The sequence below is a fragment of the Equus asinus genome, chromosome 25 (assembly GCF_041296235.1).
Source record: "Equus asinus isolate D_3611 breed Donkey chromosome 25, EquAss-T2T_v2, whole genome shotgun sequence".
NCBI lineage: Eukaryota > Metazoa > Chordata > Mammalia > Perissodactyla > Equidae > Equus > Equus asinus.
The window spans coordinates 55,512,514-55,537,483 of NC_091814.1; the positions used below are offsets into that span (position 1 = coordinate 55,512,514).

A 24,970-nucleotide genomic window follows, 5' to 3' on the forward strand; every position below is an offset into this window, starting at 1 on the left:
AAGGGCAGGAAGGAACCACTGGTCACAGGTTCCACCGAAAAGAGGGAAAACCTGGGGTGGCGGTTCCGTTGTGGGGGAGGTCACACCCCCTGCACAAAACCATCCCAAAGGGAACTGGTCCTGAGTTGCGTTGGAGAGGTGGAGGTGCCGCAGAGAGGAAGTGGCAAGGGCAGATGGGAACACCCCTCTTTGATCCCGCAAGGTGCGTCAGGGAAAGTTGGATTTCGTTAGCTGGGACGGAGACCTCTCTCTCCGCGCGGCCACCAGGATCAGTGGGTGAGAGGAAGCCACGCTCCCCTCCGCCCCTAGCTCAGGTGGTGCGTGCGGGACCCCAGCCACGAGTCTGACCTCTTTTCCCTCCCGCCCGCCCGTCCCCACCCCTTTCAAAGCTGGGACTTTATTAAGGCCGGTTCCGTCAGGGCTGAGCCATTTGCTCAGAGGAACGCGCACTCTGGCGGAAGCGCGAGGTGACGAGCCAGCAGCGGGGCGCCGTGTCCAAGAACAAGGTAGGGCCGGATCCCCGCGGTACGAGCGCGCGGAAGGGGCGCGGGATGCGCCGGCGGCCGCGGGGTCAGCGCCTGGCTGCGCGAGAAGCTTTCCCGTTCTTCCCGAAGGCCGGAGGCGCAAGGGAACACACATGCCCTTAAACGGCGCGGCGGCGCGGGCGGCGGGCGCGGGGCCCCGGAGCCCGTGGCGCCTCCAGCCGGGGCCGGTTCCCGTCACTCCCCGCTCGGCGCTGCCCCGGCGCCCCGCCTCCAGGGCCCCGACGCGAGGAAAGGGGCCGGGCCGCGGCAAGCCCGCCCCTGCCCCGTCCGCGATTGGCTCCCTCAGGTGTCCATCCGGAACCTATTTTTGATGGAGGAGGGGGTGCCACCCAGTCTGCCCCAGATCACGTTTGCCGCCGGCAGCGGAGCAGTCGGGCCCGAGTCCGCGGGCGAGAAGCGGTTAGGGGCCAGCGAGCTCGGCTCCGGTGCCCGGTCCGCGTCCCCCCGCCCAGGCCCGAGGCGGTATCCTGCCCCCCCGGCCACCTCCCCTCGTGGAAGCGGAGCGGCGGCCTGGCAGCAACGCAGAGGCGAAATGTAGCGAGCCGGGTGTCGCGGCCGGACGCTCACCTTGGTCAGGGGTGTGGGGGGCACGCCGGGGGCCGAGGAGGACGGCTGAGGAGGAGGAGTGATGAGAAGGGGGGGAACCCTGCAGCCCCCGAGACCACGGGTCCCTGCTGCCGCCCGCCAGGCGCCCCCCTTCCTCCGGAGCGAGGGGCAGGTCAGTCCCGTTGGGGCGGGGGCGCGGGGGGGCCGAAGGCAGGAGCCCTGGCGCGCGGCGCGGTTGCTGAGTCTGAGTCGGAGAGAGGCGAGGAGGCCACCCAGTTACTCCTCCCCTTCCCTGGGTTTGGGGATAGTAAAACAGGTCTTTTTCGTCCCGTCCTCAGGGTATCCTGGTTCGGTTCTGCTGCTCTCATCGCAGGGCCTTCGGCCGGTCTGAGGTCTCTATTGGAAGGCGGCGGGGAGGGACGGGCTTCTCTGCCTGCGAGCCCCCTTTCAGGTTAAGCGGCCTGCCAGGACGACGGGAGGGCGGGGCAAGTTTCGGCAGACTCAGAAACTTTTCTGGCTTGGGGCAGTGGACCCTGTCCTGCTCAGAGGTTTCCTCCTGGATCTCTAGGGAGGGTCTTTGAAAGAACCAGGGGGCTGTGTTTAAGGAGACTGGCAAAGGGAGTCCTGGTGACTCGAGTGGGTAGAAGAGGAAATTCTCGTGGGCCAGTTAACTGGAGTTTGGTCCACCCTTTCCCAAACGAGTTGACTAATTGTGTTTGAATACTTTAGGGCCTATTCATCCTACCTAGGGGAATTCTCTTTAAATTTATTTTTTTCCTTGTAAGAGCTGTTCTGGTGAAATGGAATAGGGTGGGATTGAGGCCTGGGGATTCCTTGAGGCAGGAAAAGCAGGGCTGTCACTGCTGAAGAGGCGTGCATTGGGAACAAGTGCATTTTGGCTTGTGCTGCTCTGCTTTTTGTTTTGCTTTGTTTTATTTCTTATTTTTTGAGTTGGTGCTTTTGTGTTTTTGTTTTTTAAGAATTCCATTATATCCAACTCTCAGTAACCCTGGGGAACAGGGCAAACCGAGGGAACTGAAATGTGTGCATAATAACCAGCAGTTTTACCCTCTTTCTCTTCAACCTGAGATAACTCCCTCGTCCTATCTGACAAGCTCACAGGCCAGAGCAGGGAGAGGACTCGAGACAGAGGCCTGGATCCCAGTCCTTCGTCGGAGCTTTTTGTAACACTGTTGACTCTCAAGGGCAGGAGTGGGTAGGCCCTGGCTCTTGGCCTTGGTCTGACAGGCTTGCCCCATTGCCCAGGGAGTCTTTCTATTTTTTTTTTCAGGGGCTAGGGTGTTTGGGGGTCTGGGACCTTTACTCAGTGATCAGATTCTTCCTGTTTCTTTGCCCAGTGCCACTGTCTTGTGACTGTAAACAATCACTTTCGACAGTGGGGTAGCTGTGTGGCAGGGAGTTTGTGACTGAATTTGTAAGTGACCCCACTGGGAGACCACACTTAAACAATCCTGGGTTCTTAATGGGCATTCAAGAAGGCATCTCCCTCAGGACATCCCTGCCCACCGCCAGTTGCTGAGAGGACAGTGCCGGTGTCCCCTGCACAGCATCTTCCCGGTCCCAGGCTGGCCACATCTCGTTGCTGTTGACCATGGTGGTGAGCCCTGTGGGGCGGTGGGTTGCTGGATGGGAAGATGCAGAGAGAGTGCCTGCTGGGCCTCCAGATGTCACAGCGCAGGAATGAGTAATTTTAGTGGAAAGAAGGAGGCAAATAGCAAACTCTATGCCTACCTTGTGGGAGAATTCTCCCAGTAGGAGCTGTCCTTTGCTGTATCTTAACATTCTCTTTTTCTTGTCTTCTTCCTTCTCACATAAGGTCTTCTACACAGATTCTCGTAACTTTAAGGACCAGGGATTTGGGGAGGTACAAGTTCTTCCCAGGAAGGAAGGAGATCTCTGGAAGAGAGGGAAGAGACGGCAGACACTGCCCTGGGACCAGCGGAGCCTGAGGAGCTGTGGGCAGCTGAAGGAGCCGAGCCAGAGGCGTGGGAGGGAGCCGCAGCCCCACGTCGAGGCTGCGTTCTGAAAGATTTGAACTTAAGCTACTTTTTGTGAAAGAAGGGCCACCTCGGAGGGCACCCCAGACTTCACTGGGCTCTTCTACTCTGGATGTCCTGTCCTGAGCAGCCTGCTGCTGAGAACCAAAGAAGATAAGAGGCCAGATCACTTCTACAAGCATAGCGCTGGCCGGCCAGAGTCAGGCATCCACACCCCTCCTGGCTGGCTGCAGAGGCTGGCGAGGACTCGCGCGTTTCCCTCCAGCTCGCAGCTTCAGTGCTTGATGGGGCTGCCTGTTGGTGGATCAGCTTTTGCAGCGCCTAGTAGGAGCGGAGAGCCGTGGGAAGAGGTCCCACGGCACTCAAGCCTGGGTTCCTCCCAAGACTAAGTTCTTCCCTGAGTTAGACAGGGAGAGAGAGAGCAAGAAAGAGGAAATTTCCCCCACCCCTCCTCCCTTCCCGTCATGTCCTCCAAGCCAGAGCCGAAGGACGTCCACCAGCTGAATGGGACTGGCCCTGCTGCCTCACCCTGCTCTTCCGATGGCCCCGGGCGAGAGCCCTTGGCCGAGACCTCGGAGTTCCTGGGGCCTGATGGGGCAGGGGTAGAGGTGGTGGTGATTGAGTCTCGGGCCAACGCCAAGGGGGTTCGGGAGGAGGACGCTCTGCTGGAGAATGGGAGCCAGAGCAATGAAAGTGACGACGTCAGCACAGACCATGGGCCTGCACCACCGTCCCCACTCAAGGAGACCTCCTTTTCCATCGGGCTGCAAGTGCTGTTTCCCTTCCTCCTGGCAGGCTTTGGGACTGTGGCTGCTGGCATGGTGCTGGACATCGTGCAGGTAGGACCTGGGTATGGCAGCTCTTGACCATGAGCTGTGGGGCCACCTTTTCCTCCTAGGAAACTAACTCTTGGAACTTTCTCTCCACCTCCCTGTCAGAAGCAGCTGCTGCTTCCTAGAATACTGTTTGCCTTTGGATCATGTTCTCAGGTTCTTCTTGGTCTAGTTATTGTCTACAGAAGCCTCAAGGAAGCCCATTAGCCCTCGAGAGATGGTCAGGGCATTATTGCTTAACAGAAGCAGGAATGGTTCCAGAGCTCCGGCTTGGAAGAGAGATGGAACAGGGTTGTTGCCTGCGTCCCTCCTGAGCATTCCTGCTGAGCCCAGCTCAGTAGGAAACGTTTAGATGAGTCTCCTCTTTATGCTCTCCTTTCCCTTCACTTGGGGTTTCAAGGATACCCATAGTAGAAAGGTCAGTTTCAAGTCTCCTCTCCATCCTCCTGCTGGGCAGGAATTTGTCCAGCTGCCAAGAGGGTCTCAGATTAAATGGGAAGGTTCTTAAAAGCATTCTGTGTTGCTTATCTGCCTGTAACCTTGGCAGTCTCCTTGGGGAATGGGGTTGGGCCCATGCTGTCTGATGCGTGATTTGGGGGTGTTGGCATGGCAAGACCCAGAAGTGCTAATTATGGGGACAAAATGTAACCAGGCCGAGGCAGATGTAACCAGTCCCTCCTCTTTGCTCCTTACCTGTCTTTCATGAACCTACCCTGGGCAAAGAGGGCTCTTCTGAAGCTACTGAGTAGAATTCAGGATAAGAACTGGCAGGACCTGGAAGCTAAGAGCCAGGGATATGCCATGTTAGCATGTTGTCGTTTAGGACTTACCTGGAACCTCTAGGTCCGAGGGATAGTTAAAGTCCTGTTTCCAGGTGAAGGTTTTGAAGCGCAGCAAGGCGGGCAGAGCTTTCTGAAGGTGCTGGGTTTATCCAAGTCAGTCATTAGCATGGATCAGATTCCTGCTGAGTGCTGGCCCCTGTCCTAGGTATTCGGAGAAATACAGAGGCCGGAGGAGATCTGGCCTCTGCCCCAGTGTGTCCCTGACCGTGAGATCTCTCAGGATGACGTGGAGCTCAGCATCCCCTCCCCTGTGCCAAGCTAACCCTGTAAACAATGCGTGTGGTGATGCAGAGTCCTGCTGGTGGATCTCACCATGCCTGTGCCCCAGGGAACGGAGTGTGGTTGGTTCTAGATGTTCCCTGAACCCCTTCAGGAGAACCTTCCCTTGCTAATGAGGATGGTGTGTATGTCATGCCAAAGTGCTTTGTTCGGCCTCCCCTCGCCCCTAGCCTGTATGTGGAGGATTGTCCCCCCTGCGGGTTAGGAAGCCAGCCTGGAGCTGGGAGGGCGGGCTTTGGATTCTTCCACTAGTGGCTGCCCCTCCTCCTGGGCAGTGAGTGGGGTCGTGGGAGGAGGAGCAATGAGACTGGGGCAGCGGTTTCTCCACCTCTTCCATCCCTTTCCTGTGGCCTTGGTTCTCATTCTTAGAGTTTTTGAGTTCTGGTTTGCTGGTGAACTGGGAGAGGGTTGTTTTATTTTCTGGATGATGATAATGGTAGTGGGGAGCATTTGCTGGGCTCCTCTGGGGGAACCATGATCATCTGCATTTTGTAGAGAGGGAGTTTATGGCTTAGAGGGATTGGCTAACTTGTCCCTGGTCATCTGGCTCCTCCAAGCTTGCGCTGGTACCCTCTGTGGCCATCACCGTGGCCATGGTTCACCAGCTGGTTAAAGACTCTGGGAGGAGTCTGCTCTCTTTGTCTCCCTTGAAGAACAGGGTGGACTGGAAACTGGAACAATTGGAGTTATATTCTGAAGTGAACAAGAACAAAAGTTCTTAGAAGGGATGGGGAGCCCTCTGCCATCCCACACACTCAGAGAGTTCTAGAGCTGGAAAAGGCTTTGACATCTTGCTCCACCCCCACGAGCCTGGGACATGGAGAGAACTAGGTAGGAAACCTTTGGGGCCTAACCAGAGTGCCCATCAAGGGCCAGCATTTGCCTTCCATGTGGCACCTAGGCTCACCCCAGAGTGAGGGCCAGTTGTTATGGATGACAATGGCTGGTTTGTCCTTGTCACCCCCCCAGCCTCCCTGCCCCAGCTGGGCTGGAGCAGGCCGTGCAGATGGCTGCAGTGATATCATGGGAGGGGGTGGTACAGAAAGACAGGACGTGGGACCACAGAGAGATCTTTATTCCACATCCAGGGGAGCAAAAGGGGTGACTGACAATCTCAGATTCAGGAAGAGCAGGACGATTTCTAAGGCTTCGCACCTGCATGTCCCTCACAAGCTCAGATGGCCTTCCGTGGGACAGAGTTGGGACGGCCTGGGAGATGGGGCTGTCTGGAGGAGTTGGCTGTGGAGTAGTCTCAGTGTCTCAGGGCAGCTGAGCAGAAGGCTGTGCTGGTGCAGATGTCTCCTTGTCCAGGGCCCCTCATCTTTCCCCACTACTGCAGAAGACCCAGTGTCTTCCGGGAAGGCCCATTTCTGTCTCCTCTTAGCTACCCTCCTCTCCACTTAACGTGTACAGCCAGCGTCTGCAGGGAGATAAGGGGCTGGTGGACTGGCCCAAAGCAGGGAAAGGGTAAATGGACTGTGATCTGCTGCAGCTTCCGTACCATGGCTTTTTGGAGGGAAAGCAGGAGTGGGCCTGATGTTGGAATTGAAGGGGTTGGGATATGGGTGCATCCACACTGCAGATCTTTGTGTCCTGCCCCCTCGTTTGGTCTGAGGCTGCTGCAGGGCCTCTCACTCCCTTTTCCTGTCAGCCTTTTGAGGGATGGGGGGTGGCCAGAGGTGGCGTGCTGACCTTCACTGGAATTCCCAGCTGTGTTAAGACAGGTGGGACTCCTAGGTCCTTGTTTTAACTCACTGTTCACTAGCTGGAGCCAGCTCTGGTGGTCTAGTGGTTAAGATTCCTCGCTCTCACTGCCGTGGCCTGGGTTTGTTTCCTGATCAGGGAACCACACCACCCATCTGTCGGTTGTCATACTGTGGCAGCTGCATGTCACTGTGATGCCAAAGCTCTGCCATCGGTATTTCAAACACCAGCAGGGTCCCCCATGGTGGGCAGGTTTCAGCGGAGCTTCCAGACTAAGACAGACTAGGAAGAAAGACCTGGCCAACCCCTTCTGAAAAAAATTGGCCATGAAAGCCCTCTGAACAGCAGCGGAGCATTGTCTGATAGAGCCCCGGAAGGTGAGAGGATGGCGCAGAAAAACCGGCCAGGGTTCCGCTCTGTTGACCACAGAGCGCTAGGAGGCAGGATCAACTCCGGGCACTAACAGCAAAAATTCACTTGCTGAGGATTTCAAGGAAAGTAGACTTCCCCTTCCCTAAACACCTCCTCCTCTGGTTTCTCTGTCCTGCTCTGCATACGGAAGAGTCTGCAAAGGTGAACGTAGATGGCAAGTGTGCACTTGGGGAAGTGGAGGGGGAAAGAAGCGCTCTTCTCGCAGCCGGCCCCTCCCTGCTCCCAGGGCTGCCTGGGCAGGAGCTCAGATTCCGTCTCACTTGACCACCTCTTTCTCAAACTTTGTACAGCCCTGTATATCCAGGCTTTGCCCTGAGGTGCTTCTCCTTGGACACCCAGAAGATGCCTGGGGCACAGTAGGGGAGGTCTCAGACCAGTGAAGGCCGGGCTGACTCCAGTCAGATCTAACTCAGTCCTCACCTTGAAAGGTCAACTCCAGCCCAACTTCCCAGGTTCTCCCACAGCCTGGTGCTTAGACCTTCTCTCTAGGGATTTCAGTCTTCATGTCTTGATTCCAGCTCTTCCTGGCTGTGACTTTCTTCCCTGCTGCTACCCCTCTGGAGGGGAAAAAGGCTCAGGGCAGAACACTTGGAGGCTGGCGGGGGTCAGTATATGAGGCCAGAGGAGGTGAGGCGGGGAAGAGGCAAGATGGAAGGACAAGAAAGAGGGACCAGCCGGGCCCCTGATTTGTGAGACTTAGGGGGATTGCTCTGAGGCAGAATAATTTCTGAGTGTTGGGGGAGCAGTCTCATTCCACACCCCTAGAATATCAGAGAATTATGAGCCCCCGCCAGGGACAGAAAGAAAGGGAGGAGCTGCATTTCTGAGAAGCAGTGGAATTGTAGATGTCGTCCCCTGCCGAGCCGGGCAGTGCTTCGCAGAACGTGCCCTCTTCCACCCACAGCAGAGCAGGAAGGCGTGGGCGAAGGCTCGGTGACGGCTCTGACTTCAGGGACAGGCACTCCCAGCCAGCATGAACAGATGGGCCTGAATCAGCCAACGGAGGAAGGAAAGACAGTCACTGTCTGCCCCTGCCACATTCTGCCCACTCCTGACCTCAGAGCCACCCTGCTTCCGGGCTGGCTCCACATCACCAGCATCCTTCCCAGAGCCCTGTGTGAGTGCACGGGTCAGGGACTCCCCTGACTGAGCTGCATCTTTCAGAGGGTTTTGTGGCTGAAGAAGGTATGTGTGTAGGATCTGGCTGCTCTGACCCAAGTGCCAGCTCAGGGCTTTGCTGGGCTGGGGCCAGGCAGTGTGAGGTTCCAGGCTGTACTCTTTGGAGCTGGGGAAGACACTTGCCTAGGGGCTGTTACTGTGTACTGTTCCACTTGCCTGTCTGTCTCTCATCTTGTTGCTACTAAAACCGCATACCTTCTAGGACCTTATGTAGTCAAGGGAGAGCAAACGTGCATGTGTGCTGGAGGTGGAGGAATTTGGGCCTGCTTATAGTGGCAGCCAGAGGGGGTTAGCTGAGCGTCATACATATTTTTTCTTAAATAATCATAAAGACGGACAATATTCCTTACAAATAATTCAGGAAATATTACCTACATGCAGTCAGAGTATTTTCCAGGCCTTTTCACTCTGCCAGTACATACACATTACACATTCCTACCTAGAGAACACAGCTTTTCACAGACCTGGCAGCTTGGGAGGCCGGGGTGGGGAGATGTTTTGTGGTGAGGAGGGGATGAGGCTGTGCTCTAGGAGGAGCTCTGACAGCCCGCAGTCCGGCCCCTCCATGAGGGGAGAAGAGCCCTCTCTCTGGAGCTGCATGTCCAGTTGAGGCGAGGAAGGAGGGGACAGGGCAGAGTGAGGCCAGGCCTGCAGGGAGCTGGAACCCCAGTGGTATGTACCACCGGCCAAAAGTAGCAGTGCCCCAGCTCCTCCAGGCAGATGGGGCCCACGGAGCTGCCTTCCCTCTGAGGGCCCGGGGGTGAGAAGGGATTCACATCCCTCCAGTGTTTGCAAGGAGCTGGCTCTTCCTGAGAGTGCCTGAAAGCTCATTAATTGCTGCTGAGACAGGGCCCTTTGTCGGGGCGGGGCGGGGGGGGGCGGTCTTTTCCCCTCCTTGTCTTCAGAGGGGCTTCCCTAGAGAATCCTAGGCCCCCCACCTGTGAGGGGCCAGGCCAGGAGCTCAGGTAAGGGTATGCTGTAGCCCTAATGAAATGAGCCTTTCCCCAGAGTCCTGGTGGGAACTTCTCCTGCCCCCAGCCCACCCCCACACACGAAGAACTCTGACAGGAAAAGAGAGGTCCTCGCCTTATGGGACTCCCCAGTGTCCACCCTCCCTGGTCTCTAGCTCTGGTCCAGTCCCCTCTGATATCCTTGCTCATCTTTTTTTTTTTTTTACTGTGGTAAAAAACACAACATAAAATTTATCATCTTAACCATTTTTTTTTTTTTTTAAACATTGGCACCTGAGCTAACATCTGTTGCCAATCTTCTTTCTTTTTTTTCTTCTTCTTCTTCTCCCCAAAGCCCCCCAGTACATAGTTGCAGGTCCTTCTGGCTGTGCTATGTGGGACACCACCTCAGCATGGCTTGATGAGCGGTGCCGTGTCCACGCCCAGGATCCGAACCTGCGAAACCCTGGGCCACTGAAGCGGAGCGCGTGAACTTAACCACTGGGCCACCGGGCCACTCCCTCATCTTAACCATTTTTAAGTGTACAGTTCAATAGTGTTAAGTATAGTGACATTGTTGTGAAACCGATTCTCCAGAACTTTTTCATCTTGCAAAACTGAAACTCTAAACCCATCACACACTAACTGCTCTTGCCCCTCCCCCAGCTCCTCACAACCACCATTCTATTTTCTGTCTCTACAGATTTGACTGCTCTAGGGACCTCATGTAAGTGGAGTCAGACAGTATTTGTCTTTTTGTGACTGGCCTATTTCACTTAGTATAATGTCCTTAAGGTTCATCCATATTGTAGCGTGTGACAGGATTTCCTTCCTTTTTCAGGCTGAATAATATTCCATTGTGTGAATATGCCACATTTTGTTTATCCATTCATCATCCATAGACGCGTGGGTTGCTTGCACATTTTCGCTGTCGTGAGTGACGCTGCTGTGAACATGGGTGTCCAGACATCTCTTCCAGCCCTGCTCTCAGTCCTTTTGGACACACACCCAGTAGTGGGATCGCTCAGTCATATGGTAGTTCTAGTTGTAATTTTTTCAGGAACTGCCATGCTTTTTCCCATAGTGATTGCACCATTTTACATTCTCATCAACAGTGCACAAGGGTTCCAGTTTCTCCACATCCTCACCAACATTTGTTATTTTCTGGCTCTTTAATAGTAGCCCTCTGAATGGGCATGAGGTGGCATCTCATTGTGGGTTTGATTTGCAGCCTTGTTCATCCTTAACTGTGGTGTCAGTGTTGGAATTGCCTTTATCTCGAGACCGTCTGATCTGGCCCCTGAAGTGTAATTTTAGTCAGGAGCTTGAGGCCCTTGTAACTTGTTTAAGGTCCCCCCGAGGTCTATCTGGGGAGGATATTGGGGAGATAGCATGAGGCCCTTCCCTGTGGTCTCTTGGAGGAGACCCAGGGTTCTCAGTCCAGTGCCCTTGCACATGACGGCACTTTGCGCCCCCACCGTGGTACTCTCATCAACCTATGTATAGCCGCCTGCCCCCCCCCAAACCTGAAGGCTTTCCCTTCTTAAATAAAGGAACAAATAAAGGACCCCACGTTGCTGCCAGGGCCAGGGAGGGGGATGCAACCCCAGCCTTTTTTGCAAGTCTTCAGTTTCAATTGCAACTAAAGTCGCTTTCAAATAGCCAATCCCAGCTCCTGCATTTTTCCCTCTTAGCACTAAGTAATGTAGAGCTCTCTGAACCTCAGTTTCCTCACTGACAAAATAGGGATAAAAATAGCCCCTACCTGAGTGGGCTGTTGATAGGATGAAATGAGAGTATGCACATAGAGCACTCAGCCCGTCCTTCCTTGACAGACGTTAGCTGAAGGCACTGGAGGAGAGCCAGGCCTGAGGGCCTCGGGACCAGTTCCCATGTCTCCTGACTCTGCCTGCAGGAGTACCCTTGCCTCTCCTCGCTAACAGGCTGGGCAAGGTCTGTGGGGTGAGGGAGTGCAGAGGAGGAGTAAAAAGCCTCTCGCAAACCAGTCCTCACTCAGAACCTGTTGAGGAGAGTTGCTGTGGCTGAGGCCCAAAGCCCTCGGAGATAGAAACCAAACAAACCCTCTAGTCTGCTCAGCCTGGCCCGTGGAGCTCTACTCTCCACAGCTGAGACAACACCCCCAGGCTGAGGCCCCCAACAAACCAGACTGGAGGCTGAGGGGTTGGGGACTGCAGATTGAGGGGGGTCACAAAGGAGCTCTGGGCTGTGAGCCAGCCTGCGTGACTCGGCTGTGTGGGGCTCACCATCCTCTCACACTGGCTCCGGAAAGCAGGCAGAGGAAGTAGAGCCAGGCTAGGGTCTCCTGACTGGAAGACCCTCCACGCCCCCCTTCCGGGGCAGGCAGCGGGCTGTGCTGTGTGGAGCACGAGGGGCTCGGTCTGGCTCCGGGGTTCTTGGAGGAAAGGTGCTGGTGTGTTCACTCCCTGCTGATTCTGCTTCCTCCTCGAGCCCCTGGTCCCAGAATATCTGTTCAGCCTTGACACCAGCCCTTTGGGCACTGATTCCTGGGTTCTGTTTTCACCTTGTAGCACTGGGAAGTCTTCCAGAAGGTGACAGAGGTCTTCATCCTTGTGCCTGCGCTGCTGGGGCTTAAGGGAAACTTGGAGATGACCCTGGCATCAAGGCTCTCCACTGCAGTGAGTGTCCTGGCAGGGACAAGTGGGGCGCACAGAGGACTCCTGGCAGCACAAAGCCAGGCTGGGAGGTCACTACGGGCCTTTCTTAACTGCCCAGGCCTAGAGTGTGGGGCTGGGGTGGGAAGGTATAGGGAGATCCCAGGCCGGGTGTCCTGCTCCTGGGCAGAGGCTCCCTGCCCAGAGTGGTTCCCAGGCTCCACTTCTCTGGATGTCCAAGCCGTCCCTGGACTCTTGCCCCACCCCCTGCTTTGAAACTCACCTCGTGACTGTTTGTGCAGCTTTGACAGGCGAGCTTCATGCTGGTCCCTGCACCTGCACAGATGGGGGCTTCCTCTGATCTCTAGCCCTGCGCTGCAGCTGGGCAGGAGCAGAGCCAGGGCTTCCCAGCCCCCATCCCGTCCCGTTCCCTTTCCCCTGCGGCAGCCTGCTCTTCTTTAAGGGAATAGATGGAGGAGGGTTGCTCATCACTCCCACTTCCCACAACCCCTTAGGTCAGTCAGGATGGTTCAGAGACTGAAGCAGATACAGGGCTGTGGGGTGGGAGGCAGGAGGCAATAAAACTCAGGAGGCCAGGAGAGCCAGGTGGCAGGGATGTCCCTGCATGGCCGTGAATCTGGAGAAGGTAACAGAGAGAAGTGGCAGCCAGCCTAGCCCGTCCCAACTTGCCCTACTCCTGGCCTACTTCTGTGCCCCTCACTCCTTCCCATACACTCTTGTGGCCTCCGTCCTGTACCAGCACTGACCTCTCCTTCCCGAGGATAGCAAGCTGGCTTCAGAGCCGGAGATCAGGTCATTTTGACCCATGTGGAAGTGGGCTACCCAGATGAGCGAGACTGAGGCTGGAATCTGCCTCTGCCCAGTGGCTGTCCTGAGAGGAGGAGAGAAGAGGAGGCTGCCTTGGGCGCCCCCTTCCTGCCCCCACCCCGCCGCAGGAGCTCAAGGCTCTTTAGCTCCTTCCCTCTCACCCTAGCCCCCCCGATATTGCTTCACTTTCCCTAGGGGTCATGTCCCGGTCCCAGAATCTTAGGCTGCATGCACTGCCCCCTGATCCTGGCAGGGTCCTAATGGATGGAGCTGCAGGCCTTTTCCAGCCTGGAGCTCCAGCCCCTTGCCTTCCCTCTCCCAGGCCAACATCGGGCACATGGACACACCCAAGGAGCTCTGGCGGATGATCACTGGGAACATGGCTCTCATCCAGGTAAGAGAGGAGGGACCAGAGAGGGTGGACTAAGCTTCCCCTTTTAGTCAGGAATCTGAAAGGCTTAGGTCAGCCCCAGCCGACTCTTGAGTGAAGCTCCAGCATCCGGCTGGGCTGGCCTCTCCCCAAGCAGCTCGAGGAGGTAACCAGGTTCCCAGGAAAACAGCCAAGATGGGGAGGGCCCCAGCATCTCCTGTGTCATTTCTCAGCTCCCAGTGGTGCAGGGGGCTTGAATCCTCACAGATCAGACCCAGAGCAGACTCAGGAGTGCTGGAGTATCCTCCACCACTGCTGTCCCATCTCCCAATAAGGCCAATAGGTTACAGACTGGGAGGCTTCCTCCTTGAGTTCCAGGCCTTGTCGTTGATCTGAAGTCTTGGGCTCTGTTGAACCTCACCCCAATCCCCAGAGGGACACGCGTTCAGCCAGTAACATGTGCTGGGCTCCTGCAGGGCGCACTGCGCAGTACTAGTGTGCAGTGTGAAACTAAATAAATAAAGACGTCCTCCCAGCTTGGGAAGACTGGACAGTGCAACCCAGCCTGCTTCCTGGGGCTGCTGAGGGCCAGGAAGAGGTCTGGCTAAGTGCTCAGTGACCTCAGCTACGAAGCTCTCTGCTCCCTGCTCCCGGGGCTCTCCCCTCCTCAGGTGCAGGCCACAGTGGTGGGCTTCCTGGCATCCATCGCAGCCGTCGTCTTTGGCTGGATCCCTGATGGCCACTTCAGCATCCCACATGCCTTCCTGCTCTGTGCCAGCAGTGTGGCCACGGCCTTCATTGCCTCCCTGGTACTGGGTAAGGAAGGGGAGTGGGGAGGCTGCCCCAGAGGCCTCAACTGGGCCTTCACCTCCAGTCTCTCTTTTTGTTGATGCTCTTTTATCTCTTCTCGCCCTGCCTCACCTTCTCTTCTTCTTCCCCAGGTATGATCATGATTGGGGTCATCATTGGCTCTCGAAAGATTGGAATCAACCCAGACAATGTGGCCACGCCCATTGCCGCCAGCCTGGGCGACCTCATCACCTTGGCGCTGCTGTCAGGCATCAGCTGGGGACTCTATCTGGAGAAAGGTGAGGCTGAGGCCACAGAGTGTGACCTGGGTAGACTCCTAGGTGGGACTAGGAGAGATGGTAGTGGGTTTGCAAGTATGCAAGGATTTCTTCTGTGTTCTTAACTCTTTGGTTAGATCGCAGTTTATAACAACTCTCAACTTTAGGGAGGTGAGGCTAAGGACTTATCTCGAGTCCAGGCAGCAGGGGGAGTATCTGAGAAGTAAGTTTCTGCGGGGTCCTGGATTCTTGCTTCCCTTGGAGGGTGAGGTGGGAAGGGGAAAGGAAAGGAACAGAAGGCTGGAGTCTGCATGCAAAGTGAAGAAGGAGAGGGGAGACAGTGGTTCCTGGGGATCAAAGCAGGAAACATAGAGTCTGATCTCTGCCCCTAATAAGTCCAGTGCCTGGGGAGCTGTCAACCCTGGTGCCTTCGTCCACAAAATGGAAAAGGCTGGCCCCGCCTACCTCCTGGGATTACAGTGAGGATCACATGAGGTCATATGTTTACAGGCAGTTAGTGTGGTATTGCTGTTGATCTGTTGGAACATTTGCAGGCTGAGCCAGGGGGAGGCTGAGAGCAGGGAGCCACATCGCTCACCTCCCGCTGGTCTCTGCCTCTCTCAGATAACTGGCAATACATCTATCCCCTGGTGTGTGTTTTCTTCGTGGCCCTGCTGCCTGTCTGGGTGGTGCTGGCCCGACGGAGCCCCGCCACAAGGGAGGTGTTGTACTCGGGCTGGGAGCCTGTCATCATTGCCATGGCTATCAGCAGGTAGGCTCGGGCCCTTGGTTCACACTCTCACCCTCCTCCTACCCTGCCACAGACTCCCTTTTAAGCCTTGGAGAGGGAGTGTGGCGCGGACCCTAGAAATGCCTCCAATAGTGTATCAGTCACATGTCCTTCAGTTGCAAGTGACAGAAACCATCTGAAATGGGTTTCCCTGAAAAGCAGAATGCATTGGCTTAGGGAACTAAAAAGACACAGCTGGTCTCAGGGGTGTAAATGATCTCATCCTAGCCCCAGGGTTCTCCGTCTCTCGGCTCTGCTTTTCCCTGTGATGGCCTGTAGTTCCAGGTTTATGCTTTTCCTACTCTTACTAATTCCAGTGGGAAGAGTGAGATCCTTTGTCTCAACAGCTCCACAGTTCCCATTATAGAATTTCAGTGGTCTCATCTGGTCACATGGCTATGCCTGAACCAGTCACTGGGCTTAGGGATATGATGCTTTGATTGAATGGGCCTAAGGCCTAGCCATCATTGGAGCAATGTCACCAGGACCAGTGACTGGGTTTGAGAGAGGCGTTCCCTGAGGAAGAGCCCAGTGCTGTTACCAGAAGGGGAAATAAATACTAAGCAGGCAAAACGGCAGAGGTCCTCACAGGCAAGTAGCCTGTGGGCCGCTCCTCCAGCCCACTTGGAAGATAGGTCCAGGAGGCGCCTGCCTGCCCCGGCGCCACCAGCTTGTTTGGGGGTACTGTGCCAATCCGAACGTTAGGAGCAGCCGCTGGTTCTGGCAAGGGAGGCGAGGACTGGAAGACAGGGGACTCCTGGGAGCCCCCTTGCTTCTCTTCCTCCTCCAAGGCCACTGGGGCCTGGGCCTCTCAACCCACAGCCAGAACAGAACCCTTCAATGGTCTTTGTGTCATTTTATCTTTGTGTCTGTGTAGCGTGGGAGGCCTCATCCTGGACAAGACTGTCTCAGACCCCAACTTTGCAGGGATGGCTGTCTTCACGCCTGTGATTAATGGTGAGGTCTTGGCATCAGCTGCCAGGGGGAAAGGAGAGGGCAGGAGAAGAGGATGTGGGAGCTTTGTGTCAGTCAGGGTTCCAGCAGGCAAGAGAATCCAGCTCAGGTAGTTCAAGACTTTAATGAAGGGGCTGCTCACAGAGGTAGGAGCAGGGTAGAAGGACCCAGAAATTAGCACCTGTACAAAGACCTAGTCCTCAAGGGTCAAAGGGAGTGTTATAGGAGCCCAGAGAGAGCCGTCCTCTGCCCCCAGTGGGGGTAAGCCACTGCCAAAAATCAGGGAGGGATCAGGAAAGATGACCTTTCTCTCTTCCTACCCTCTCTGATCGCCTCTTGGTGCCTCCTGTTGAACAAGCCTCATTAGAAGCTGCCAGCAAGGGAGCCTGGGTGACACAGTCTGTAGAAATCAGCCTCCCAGGGCTGAGAAGGGCAGGGACTAGGTTGGAGGTGGGAGGGCGAACAGAGTAACTAGCACAGTTCCTAGGAGAGCTACCAGATTCCAGAGCTCCAACCTGATACCTGAAACCGGTTACTGGAAGCAGTACGTGAGCGTTGGGTGCCTGGGTGTGCTCAGAGCATTGGAGAGAGGCTGAGGCAAGGCCAGGCCTCGTCCCCTCGGCCGTGTGGGACGGCAGGTGCACACACTGCGCTGGTGGAGAAGGCAGCCTCCCTGAGTCTGCAGAGCTGCCTGTGTCCCTGCACTCAGCCATACCAGGGGGACGTGTGACTGCCACAGCTCCGCAGCAGGGAGGAGGAGCCTTTGTCTTCCTTCTTAGTGTCTCACTCTTCTCCTGGGAACTGGTGAATGGGTCATGCCCTCCCCACTCCTCCCTGCCACCATGACTAAGATCTATGTGTCTCTGCAGGTGTTGGGGGCAATCTGGTGGCCGTGCAGGCCAGCCGCATCTCCACCTTCCTCCACATGAATGGGATGCCAGGGGAGAACTCTGAGCAAGTCCCTCGCCGCTGTCCCAGTCCTTGTACCACCTTCTTCAGTCCTGGTAATGGCACAGTCCCAGCCTCCTAGGCCAATTCCAGCCCTGGAGGGAGGGGCCAACAATCAGTGAACTTCCCTGAAGAAACAGCTGGGGTTGCGGGGGCAGGCTCTCCTTCTCTGCTAGGCTATACCAGCTGTTCTGGAGGGCAGGACCCAGGCAGGAAGGCTGTCCTTTCCTGGGACGCCCTGCAGGCTGGCGACCGTGGGATAGAGAGGTAGAGACAGCTGGAGAGGCAGCTGTGTGCTGCCCTGGGGTGTCGTGTGGTACCTCCTGACTTTGAAAGGCACGAGGCAGGTGTCCTCCTCCAGTCCTCTCATACCCTCTCTCCCCGGGCTCCAGATGTGAATTCTCGCTCGGCCCGGGTCCTCTTCCTCCTCGTGGTTCCAGGACACCTGGTGTTCCTCTACACCATCAGCTGTATGCAGGGTGGGCACACCACTCTCACACTCATCTTCATCATCTTCTACATGACAGCTGCACTGCTCCAGGTATGGACTGGCAGGGGCACCGGGAGAGGCCAGGGCTGCCCTGCAGGTGTGGGAGGGGAGGCCCACACTTGGCCCACAGACACTCTACCACCTCCTTCTCCATGACTGGGTGGCTGATAAACACTGGACAGGCTCAGGAGAACAGGCTGTGTTTCCAGCAGGCTCACTGACATGTTGTGTGACTATGGCTCAGTGTGTTGTCTCTGAGCCTCAGTGATACCTTTGTAACTGGAGAGGAACAGACCAGAGGTGGTGGTTTTCAGGCAGGTGGTGGTGGGGTACCGCCCGCCAGCCCCCAGCCCCAGAGCGCCACTCAGCTCTGTTCTGCATGCTGTGCTTCTTTGGGGGATTTCATTTGAATAAAGGGATTCACAGCTTGAAGAAGTGTCAAAACCACTACACTAGGTAATCTGTAGGATCCTGTCCAGCCTTGCCATTCTGTAATACTATGACACACTCCCCTGGTACATTATTACATTTTTTCAACTTTTTATTTTGAAATAATTATATATTCACAAGAAGTTGCAAAAAAAAAAAAATGTAGAGAGAGATCCCCTGTACTCTTCACCCAGCTTCCCCCAGTATAAGGTCTCGCATGACTACAGTACAATAGCACAACCAGGAAATTGGCATGGGTACTAGCCACAGCGCTTATTCAGACTGCACCTGTTTTCCATGCACTCATGTGTGTTGTGTCTCTGTGTGTGCATGCACACATGTGTGAATGTTTAATTCTGTTCAGTTTTATCACACATGTAGATTTGTGCACCCACCGCCACAGTCAAGATACAGAGCTGTTCCAGCCCCACAAGGCGCCCCCCTGCTGCCCCTTCAGAGCCACATTCGCCTTATTATTGCATTTTAAATTTCTGTAGGTTTGTTTTTTGAATAGGTAATAACAGTCACGTAGTTCACAATTTTTTAAAGGTTCATAGTGAAACCTCAGTGAAAAGTCTTCTATTCTGCCATTTCCAAGCCATCCAGTTCTCTTTCCCACAGGCCTTCGCTGCTATTTATTGCTTCTGTATCCTTCAAGCTTATGCTATATGTATATAAGCAAACATATATTTTTTCTTATTTTCATTTTTTTAATACACATGTAGCATGCTGTCTAAACTGTCTGCACCCTGCTTTGTTTCACTTAACAATTTATCTTAGAGGTCATTCCACGTTGGCACGTAAGGAAAAGACTACCTTGATTTTCTGTGGCGGCGTTCTATTCTGTTGTATACATGTACCGTCATTTCATTGAGCCAGTCCCCTATTGGTAAACACTCACCCCTCCAATCCCTCACCCTGACTTTAGAAAAGTGTGTGTTAGGACATCTTGGCAGGGGCTGGGCTCAGAGTCACCCACGTGCGCTGTCCCCACAGCAGTTACCCAGGCGCCACGTTCCCTTGCAGGTTGGAGTTAAGTGCACTTGGTGGAAAGGGGAGGGACAGGTATGCCGAGGGTCCGTGGCTGGAGCTGATTCACTTGGGCTGTGTTGAGAAGGATAAGCCTTGGCTCCATTACCTGTTACAAACACCCTGCGGAGCATTCACCTCTGCTGTCTTTTCTAGGCCTGGGGAGGGCCCGAGTGTGGCACTTGGTCCCCTGTAAAGGGCCTTCCTGATCCCTTTGCCACCTCCTCCCAGCCATGTGTCCCAGGGCCTGTTCGGGAGGCTGGAATGTAGAGCCAGCTGCTGCTGTTTCCTTCCTGGGGCGCCTCCTGAAGTCCTCCTGGGCACGCCCTTTATTTGGGACCCTTCTGCAGCTGCTGGAAAGGGTGTAAAGTTATGGGGGACTGGCCCTCATCCAGGGCCAGGGCCAGGGCCGCAGGAGTACACGGCGGCTGTGTGCCGGGCAAGGGGGAATGCAAAGGCTGCTGGAACTGTAACGTCCGGCTTCCTTGGAGAGAAGACAGGAGAGCAACCAAGTTTGCCTATAAATAGGTATCAGTTTTGGTTTCTGGATCCCCCAAGGTGCTCTGGTTCCTGCATCTGAGCCCCTGGGGGCAGAATTTACATACCACAGTATTTGCAAAGCACTGTCAAGGATAGAGCCCCCACGAGACTGGTGGGGCTTCACCATCAGAAACCTTTTCATTCTCACCCCATGCAGTCATCTAGGGAGCCCCAGCGTCAGGAGTGGTGCACAGCGCATAGGAGACGCTGGCCTGGCCACTTGCTCGTGGCAGTCTCGATCAAGTGCATGGCCAACTGAAAAGTGCATGTCAGTCTTGTTAAAATGCAGATTCTTTTGTTTTATTTTTTGAGGAAGATTAGCCCTGAGCTAACCTCTGCTGCCAATCCTCCTCTTTTTGCTGAGGAAGACTGGCCCTGAGCTAACATCCGTGCCCATCTTCCTCTACTTTATATGTGGGATGCCTGCCACAGCATGGCTTGATGAGCGTTGCCACATCCGTACCCGGGATCTGAACCGGTGGACCCCCAGCCACTGAAGCGGAATGTGCGCACTTAACCGCTGTGTCACGGGGCCAGCCCCTGAAATGCAGATTCTGATTTAGGAGATCCAGAGTGGGGCCTGAGATTCTGCATTTCTAGCAAGTCTCAGCTGTTGTTGATGCTATTGGTCCTGGGCCCTCTAGCAAAGTTCTAATTGAGATCATTCTTAATTATCTGTAGTAAAGGAAGGAAAGCCAGGGCACAGCTCAATCAAAGCAGCAGATAACCCAGAATGTCTTTTGAATTGACATGCACTGTCTGCTTTATATTTAGCGGACTTATTCATAATTCTGTTTTGCTAGGCTAGTGTTAAAATAAATCTGCATTCTTTGAGCCCACAACAGCAGAATGGAAAGGGTCAGGAGGAAGACAGCTTGGGATAATCAACTATTACTCAGACAGCTGTGCCAGCAGCAGCCTCAACACTCCGTATTCCACTCTGCTCCAAGGAGAAACCCCTGTATGAAAAGCCAGCTGCAACCCCCAGCCCCCTGCCAGGCTCCTGGAGAGGTCAAGATGATGTTGCAGGCATTGGAGTGACTGGGAATAGGATGACCCAGAATTAGAGACAAGAGGGCTGAATTCCTGCAACAAGTAGGATTCTCAGGAAGCCCCTTGTTTGGTAAATTTGGCAGCAGAATGTAATGCTGACGTGGGTGACCCCAGGGAGTGGCAGCATCTTCCTTTCTAAAGGGCTCAGATTATGCCTGTCATCTGCTCAGGGTGGTAATTGTGGGGTGGAGGAACATAGAGTGGCGGCCCAGGTGGAAAGATGAGCTGTCCAGCAGAAGGACTGTGGATAGCCAAGCCTTGTGATGCAACAAATGGGTCCAATCGTGTGGCCTCTGGCTCCCCCTGGAGAGAGGGGATGGCTACAGGCGGGCCTTTCTGTCTCCAGGTGCTGATCCTCCTGTACATCGCAGACTGGATGGTGCACTGGATGTGGGGCCGGGGCCTGGACCCAGACAACTTCTCCATCCCGTACTTGACAGCTCTGGGGGACCTGCTTGGCACTGGACTCCTAGCACTCAGCTTCCATGTCCTCTGGCTCATTGGGGACCGAGACACGGATGTCGGGGACTAGCCTGGTCACCTCCCCACCCCTCTGCACTTTCTATTTGAATTTTTTCTTCTGTTCCCCTTCCCCCACCCCACTCCACATCCCACCTCTTTCTAGGACTTCACTTTGATACCAAATTCTCATTATTTTCAATGGGAATTTTTATACATTGAGCCAAGTTTGTATAGCAAGAATTCAGGCAGGACACATGGACTGACATAAGCAGTACAAGTAGATTTTTGAGACAATCACCAAGTGCAATTTCATGGTGAGTGCCCCCTGGTGAGGAGGACTGGGGCAGGGGTTTCGGTCTGGGATCTGGGCACATTTGGTTTAGCTTTAGCAAACTCAGTCCTGGCCCTAAGGAGAAACCCTTTGTGCATGGGCTCTGGTTATTTGTTTTTCTTTTTTTCTTTTTGGTTGAACAGAGGGATAAATGTCTCACACACACACACCCCCACACACTTTTTCTAGAAATGGGCCGACTTCAAAGCGCTGGGCAGAAGACAGCTGCTCCCGGCCCCATAGAATCCTAGCCCTATTCTCCGCTTTCTGGACCTAGGCCCTCTGGCTCTCACAGAGTGAGGTGGACTACTATTCAAATTGTGTATGTTCCCCTTACCCCCTGCCTGATAAACACCATCAGCCCCTCCCTTTGATCTTTTTCCAGTTGACTGTCACATCCAGGAAGAAATGAGCAGTGGCCTGGTCTCCCTTTGACTCATGTCCACTCATAGGTTTGCCAAGATCTGCATCCTCCCTGGGCCCAGAGGACTGATTCTTCATCTCTGTTCAACCTTCATCTCTAATTGTCTCTAAGCACCACCTTCCCCAGAGCTTGCCAGGTCGGGTTCTGAGATTAGGGCCAGGAATGGGTATGTGGAGAATGGCTGAGAGGTTGAGGGCAACCGGGTGTTTCATTGCTGCTGCTGCTCCTGAGGACGTGATCACGTGGTCACCTTAGATTCTGTCACTTCCTAAAATCACTCATTCTGTCATGCCATGGAGGCCAGTTTTCCTCTCCTTTGGCTTCTGCCCACATGCATCATTCATTCATTCACTCATTCAGCAAATACACAGCCTCCCCAAGAGGAGCTCTCCTGCAGGCACGGTCTGAAACCTCTCACTGAGTGCTCTTTATTGAGTGCCTGCTACGTATTAGGTCGTGTGCCTGGCCCTGACTAGCTCTAACCTCACCTCGTTCCCCAGATACAAAGGCCATGTGCCCCTTGCAACGTGGCAGAGAAAGTTTCCTCGCTGTGAGTATTTGCGTCCATATCACCAAGCCAGGTTCTGCCTCTCGAGCTCCCTCCTAGATCCCACCCCCGTGCGATGCTGACCACAGCTAGAGCCCCCAGCCTCATTGCTCAGCCAGTGTTCAGTCCCCTAAGCAACCCTTCCTCACCTCCCCCTCCCCTCCCCCTCTCCTCACCAGCCACCTAAAAGAGGATTCAGAACTGGTAGGCTGGACATTGACTGGCTGCTGCCACTTTTCTCTGCCTAGTACCAGGCTGGGGGATCGCTGGAGCCTCTGGATCTTCCCCATACGATCTGAACAGATCACAAATCTGTCTACACTCACACATATCCAAATCTGGGCATTTGGACAGAGGTTTTTTCCAGCCTCTCTATCCACAGCCTCCCCATAAAGCCTCTCTTCTGTAGCCTAAAGGGCCCACCTCCGAGGGAAGGCCAGACAGTGACCCTGTCTCACCACCACCATTCCTCACCCCAGGAACCGGCCCTATCCCTTCAGAGACAGTCTCTTCTCTCCTTCATTTCCACCCAGGCCGCCTTCTGGAGTCTAGACCCTTAGAACTGGAAGGAATCGTAGAGGTTATCTAGTTGGAGTTATGTCCAACAGGGTTAGTTACCACCAGCCTGTGCTTGTTTCTGCTTTTCCCTCAGGCCTGCTTGTGTCTTGTCCTCCATCTCCAAACACATTTGCACACACTCTTGTACAGGCACCAAAACCAACCCCTCTGTCCCCAGCCGGTGCCCTGTGATCTCCAGTCACCCCTGCCCGTCACTCACCCCTTCCTCATCTCGAGTTCAGCCAGGCTGCCCCGGAGGACTCCAGAGTGTCCTCCTTTGCCAAAAAAGCAGGAAGGTAGGCATGCCCCAAGCCCTGGGTACGTGAGCAGAGGGAGGAGTGTGGGGTGAGAGGGGAAGAAATGAAGTTGAATTTCATGAAGATTCGTTTCTTTTCCTGATTGCACAAACTCTGTGTACTTTGGGCCTGGCTGCAAGGAGCCACACTGGTCTACTCTCGTATCCTTAAAAAGTTACAGAACTGTGTCTTAAGAGAATTATTTATAGTTACTATAACTGAATTGACAAATGTCAACGTAACTGATAAATTATATTTGGTAAAATAAAGAGGACGTTTATTTAGGTGGTTGGTGCTTCTTGTGTCTCATCAGAAAGCAGCTCAGCTCTTGTGTATAGTCCTGGCCCCTCCTCAGGAAGAAAGGGGCCAGAGTCTAACGAGAAAGAGAACATCTCTTAAATTCAGAGATGGGTGATACGAAACACGCATCAGTCATTTATTGAGAAACAAGCAGCAGTGCCCCAGGACATACTCCAGAAGCCAGTGCAGAGTCCCTGCTCTCCACCCTGACTCGGCCTCGGACGGAGCGTTGTGCTAAGGGGTGCAAGCATCCATGGGTTAGGATTCCTTCCCTGCAGAGGCTTACAGTCTGGTTGGGTCCAATAACAGCTGTTATTGGTTGAGTACTCACTACACGCCGTCACTGTGCTCGACCCCATAAGCCCGTAGAAGTGTACACTTGACTACAAAGGGTTTGGAGTCAGGCCTGGGTTCAAATCCCAGCTCTTCTGCTTGTATTTGTGTGACCTAGGGCGAATCACTTACCCTCTCTGAGCTTCAGTTTCCTCGTCTGTACTATACCTATTTCCTAGGATCGCCAGGAGACTTCAGTGAGATAATGCACATAGAGCACTAAGCACTGTGCCGAGCTCATACTAAACCCAAAATACTAGTCAATATCAAAGAGAGGGGGACGTAGGCCAATGGCCAGGCAATGTCAATACACTGACTATGGGGCAAATTGAGGGTGGCCACAGGAGCAGATGGAGAGGACCCCTAACCAAGCCTTCAGCGGCAGGGAAGTCTTGGAGGAAGCCAAGAAGATTAGGAGTTAGGAGAAAGAGCCTTCCTGTAGAAGCAACAACAAGCAGGGAAGTGTGCTTTCGGGAACTACAAATAGTTCCACATGACTGGAGCCTGCAGGGCAGAGAGTGACAACATGACCTTATGAGACACGTTTGGGAGAAAGCAGTTTTTCTGAGATGGCAGATAACTAAGGGCAGAGTCACAATGCAGCCCCACCCAGGTCTGTCTGACTCCAAAGCCTATGGTGGGAACCACGGCCCACCCAGGACACGCCCCCACAGGCTGCATGACAGTGTCATAAAGCATATACTGAGTGCTGAGCATTACCCGTCTCAGTAATCAGCTTTATTTCCAGCTCTATTGAAGTATAATGGACAAATAAAATTGTAAGATATTTAAAGTGTACAATGTGATGATTTGATATGTGTATACATTGTAAAAACATTTCCCCTATTGATTTAATTAACATATCCATCAGTTCACTTTCACATTTTTTACATTTCACCTGTCTTTTTTTAGAACATTTAAGAAATCGACCTCTTTTAACAGCCTTGAACTCTAGCGTTAACTCTTCAAAGTGGCGATGTTAATAAGGCTATTAAGGGTTAATGGAAAGAGGATAATTGCTTGTTAATTATTATTTGCATAATGTTTTAATATATAGTATTCTATACAGTATACTTTTTAATAATGATAGCCTCATTTACAACTTTAATATTATCTCTAATAACTCTGCGAAATAGATATTATCATCATATTACAAGGGAGAAACTGAAGCCCAGAGGGGTTAGATGTCTTGCCCAAGGTCACGTATTTGCACCCAGGTTTCTCTCAGCCCAGAGCCTTCCCTCTGTGCCCAGAGCCAGA

At 54.0% G+C, this 24,970-nt stretch overlaps 1 protein-coding gene across 3 annotated transcripts; it reads left to right on the top strand.

The window, feature by feature from the left end:
- Window positions 1-14: 14 nt before the first annotated feature.
- Window positions 15-23,361, top strand: SLC41A1 (solute carrier family 41 member 1). 3 transcript variants are annotated; one of them, XM_070497967.1, is made up of 12 exons: window positions 584-1,263; window positions 1,430-2,709; window positions 2,929-3,948; window positions 11,878-11,985; window positions 13,112-13,183; window positions 13,831-13,975; window positions 14,101-14,247; window positions 14,851-14,998; window positions 15,894-15,973; window positions 16,840-16,974; window positions 17,311-17,459; window positions 20,806-23,361. In XM_070497967.1, exons 3-12 carry the CDS (start codon window positions 3,574-3,576, stop codon window positions 20,989-20,991), a joined length of 1,545 nt encoding a protein of 514 aa, XP_070354068.1. In that variant the 5' UTR covers window positions 584-1,263; window positions 1,430-2,709; window positions 2,929-3,573; the 3' UTR covers window positions 20,992-23,361. The 3 variants fall into 3 exon arrangements, with proteins under 3 accessions (XP_070354069.1, XP_070354068.1, XP_070354067.1); XM_070497968.1 differs by lacking the exons at window positions 584-1,263; window positions 1,430-2,709 and adding an exon at window positions 15-506; XM_070497966.1 differs by lacking the exon at window positions 1,430-2,709.
- Window positions 23,362-24,970: the final 1,609 nt, after the last annotated feature.

What these genes read in the sequence shown, in the direction of transcription:
- SLC41A1 (XM_070497968.1), top strand. Translation starts at nt 3,574, where the DNA reads ATGTCCTCCAAGCCAGAGCCGAAGGACGTCCACCAGCTGAATGGGACT. An exon ending in GGGACTCTATCTGGAGAAAG is followed by an intron (nt 14,248 to 14,850) that starts GTGAGGCTGAGG and finishes TGCCTCTCTCAG; the next exon opens with ATAACTGGCAATACATCTAT. An exon ending in CTTCACGCCTGTGATTAATG is followed by an intron (nt 15,974 to 16,839) that starts GTGAGGTCTTGG and finishes GTGTCTCTGCAG; the next exon opens with GTGTTGGGGGCAATCTGGTG.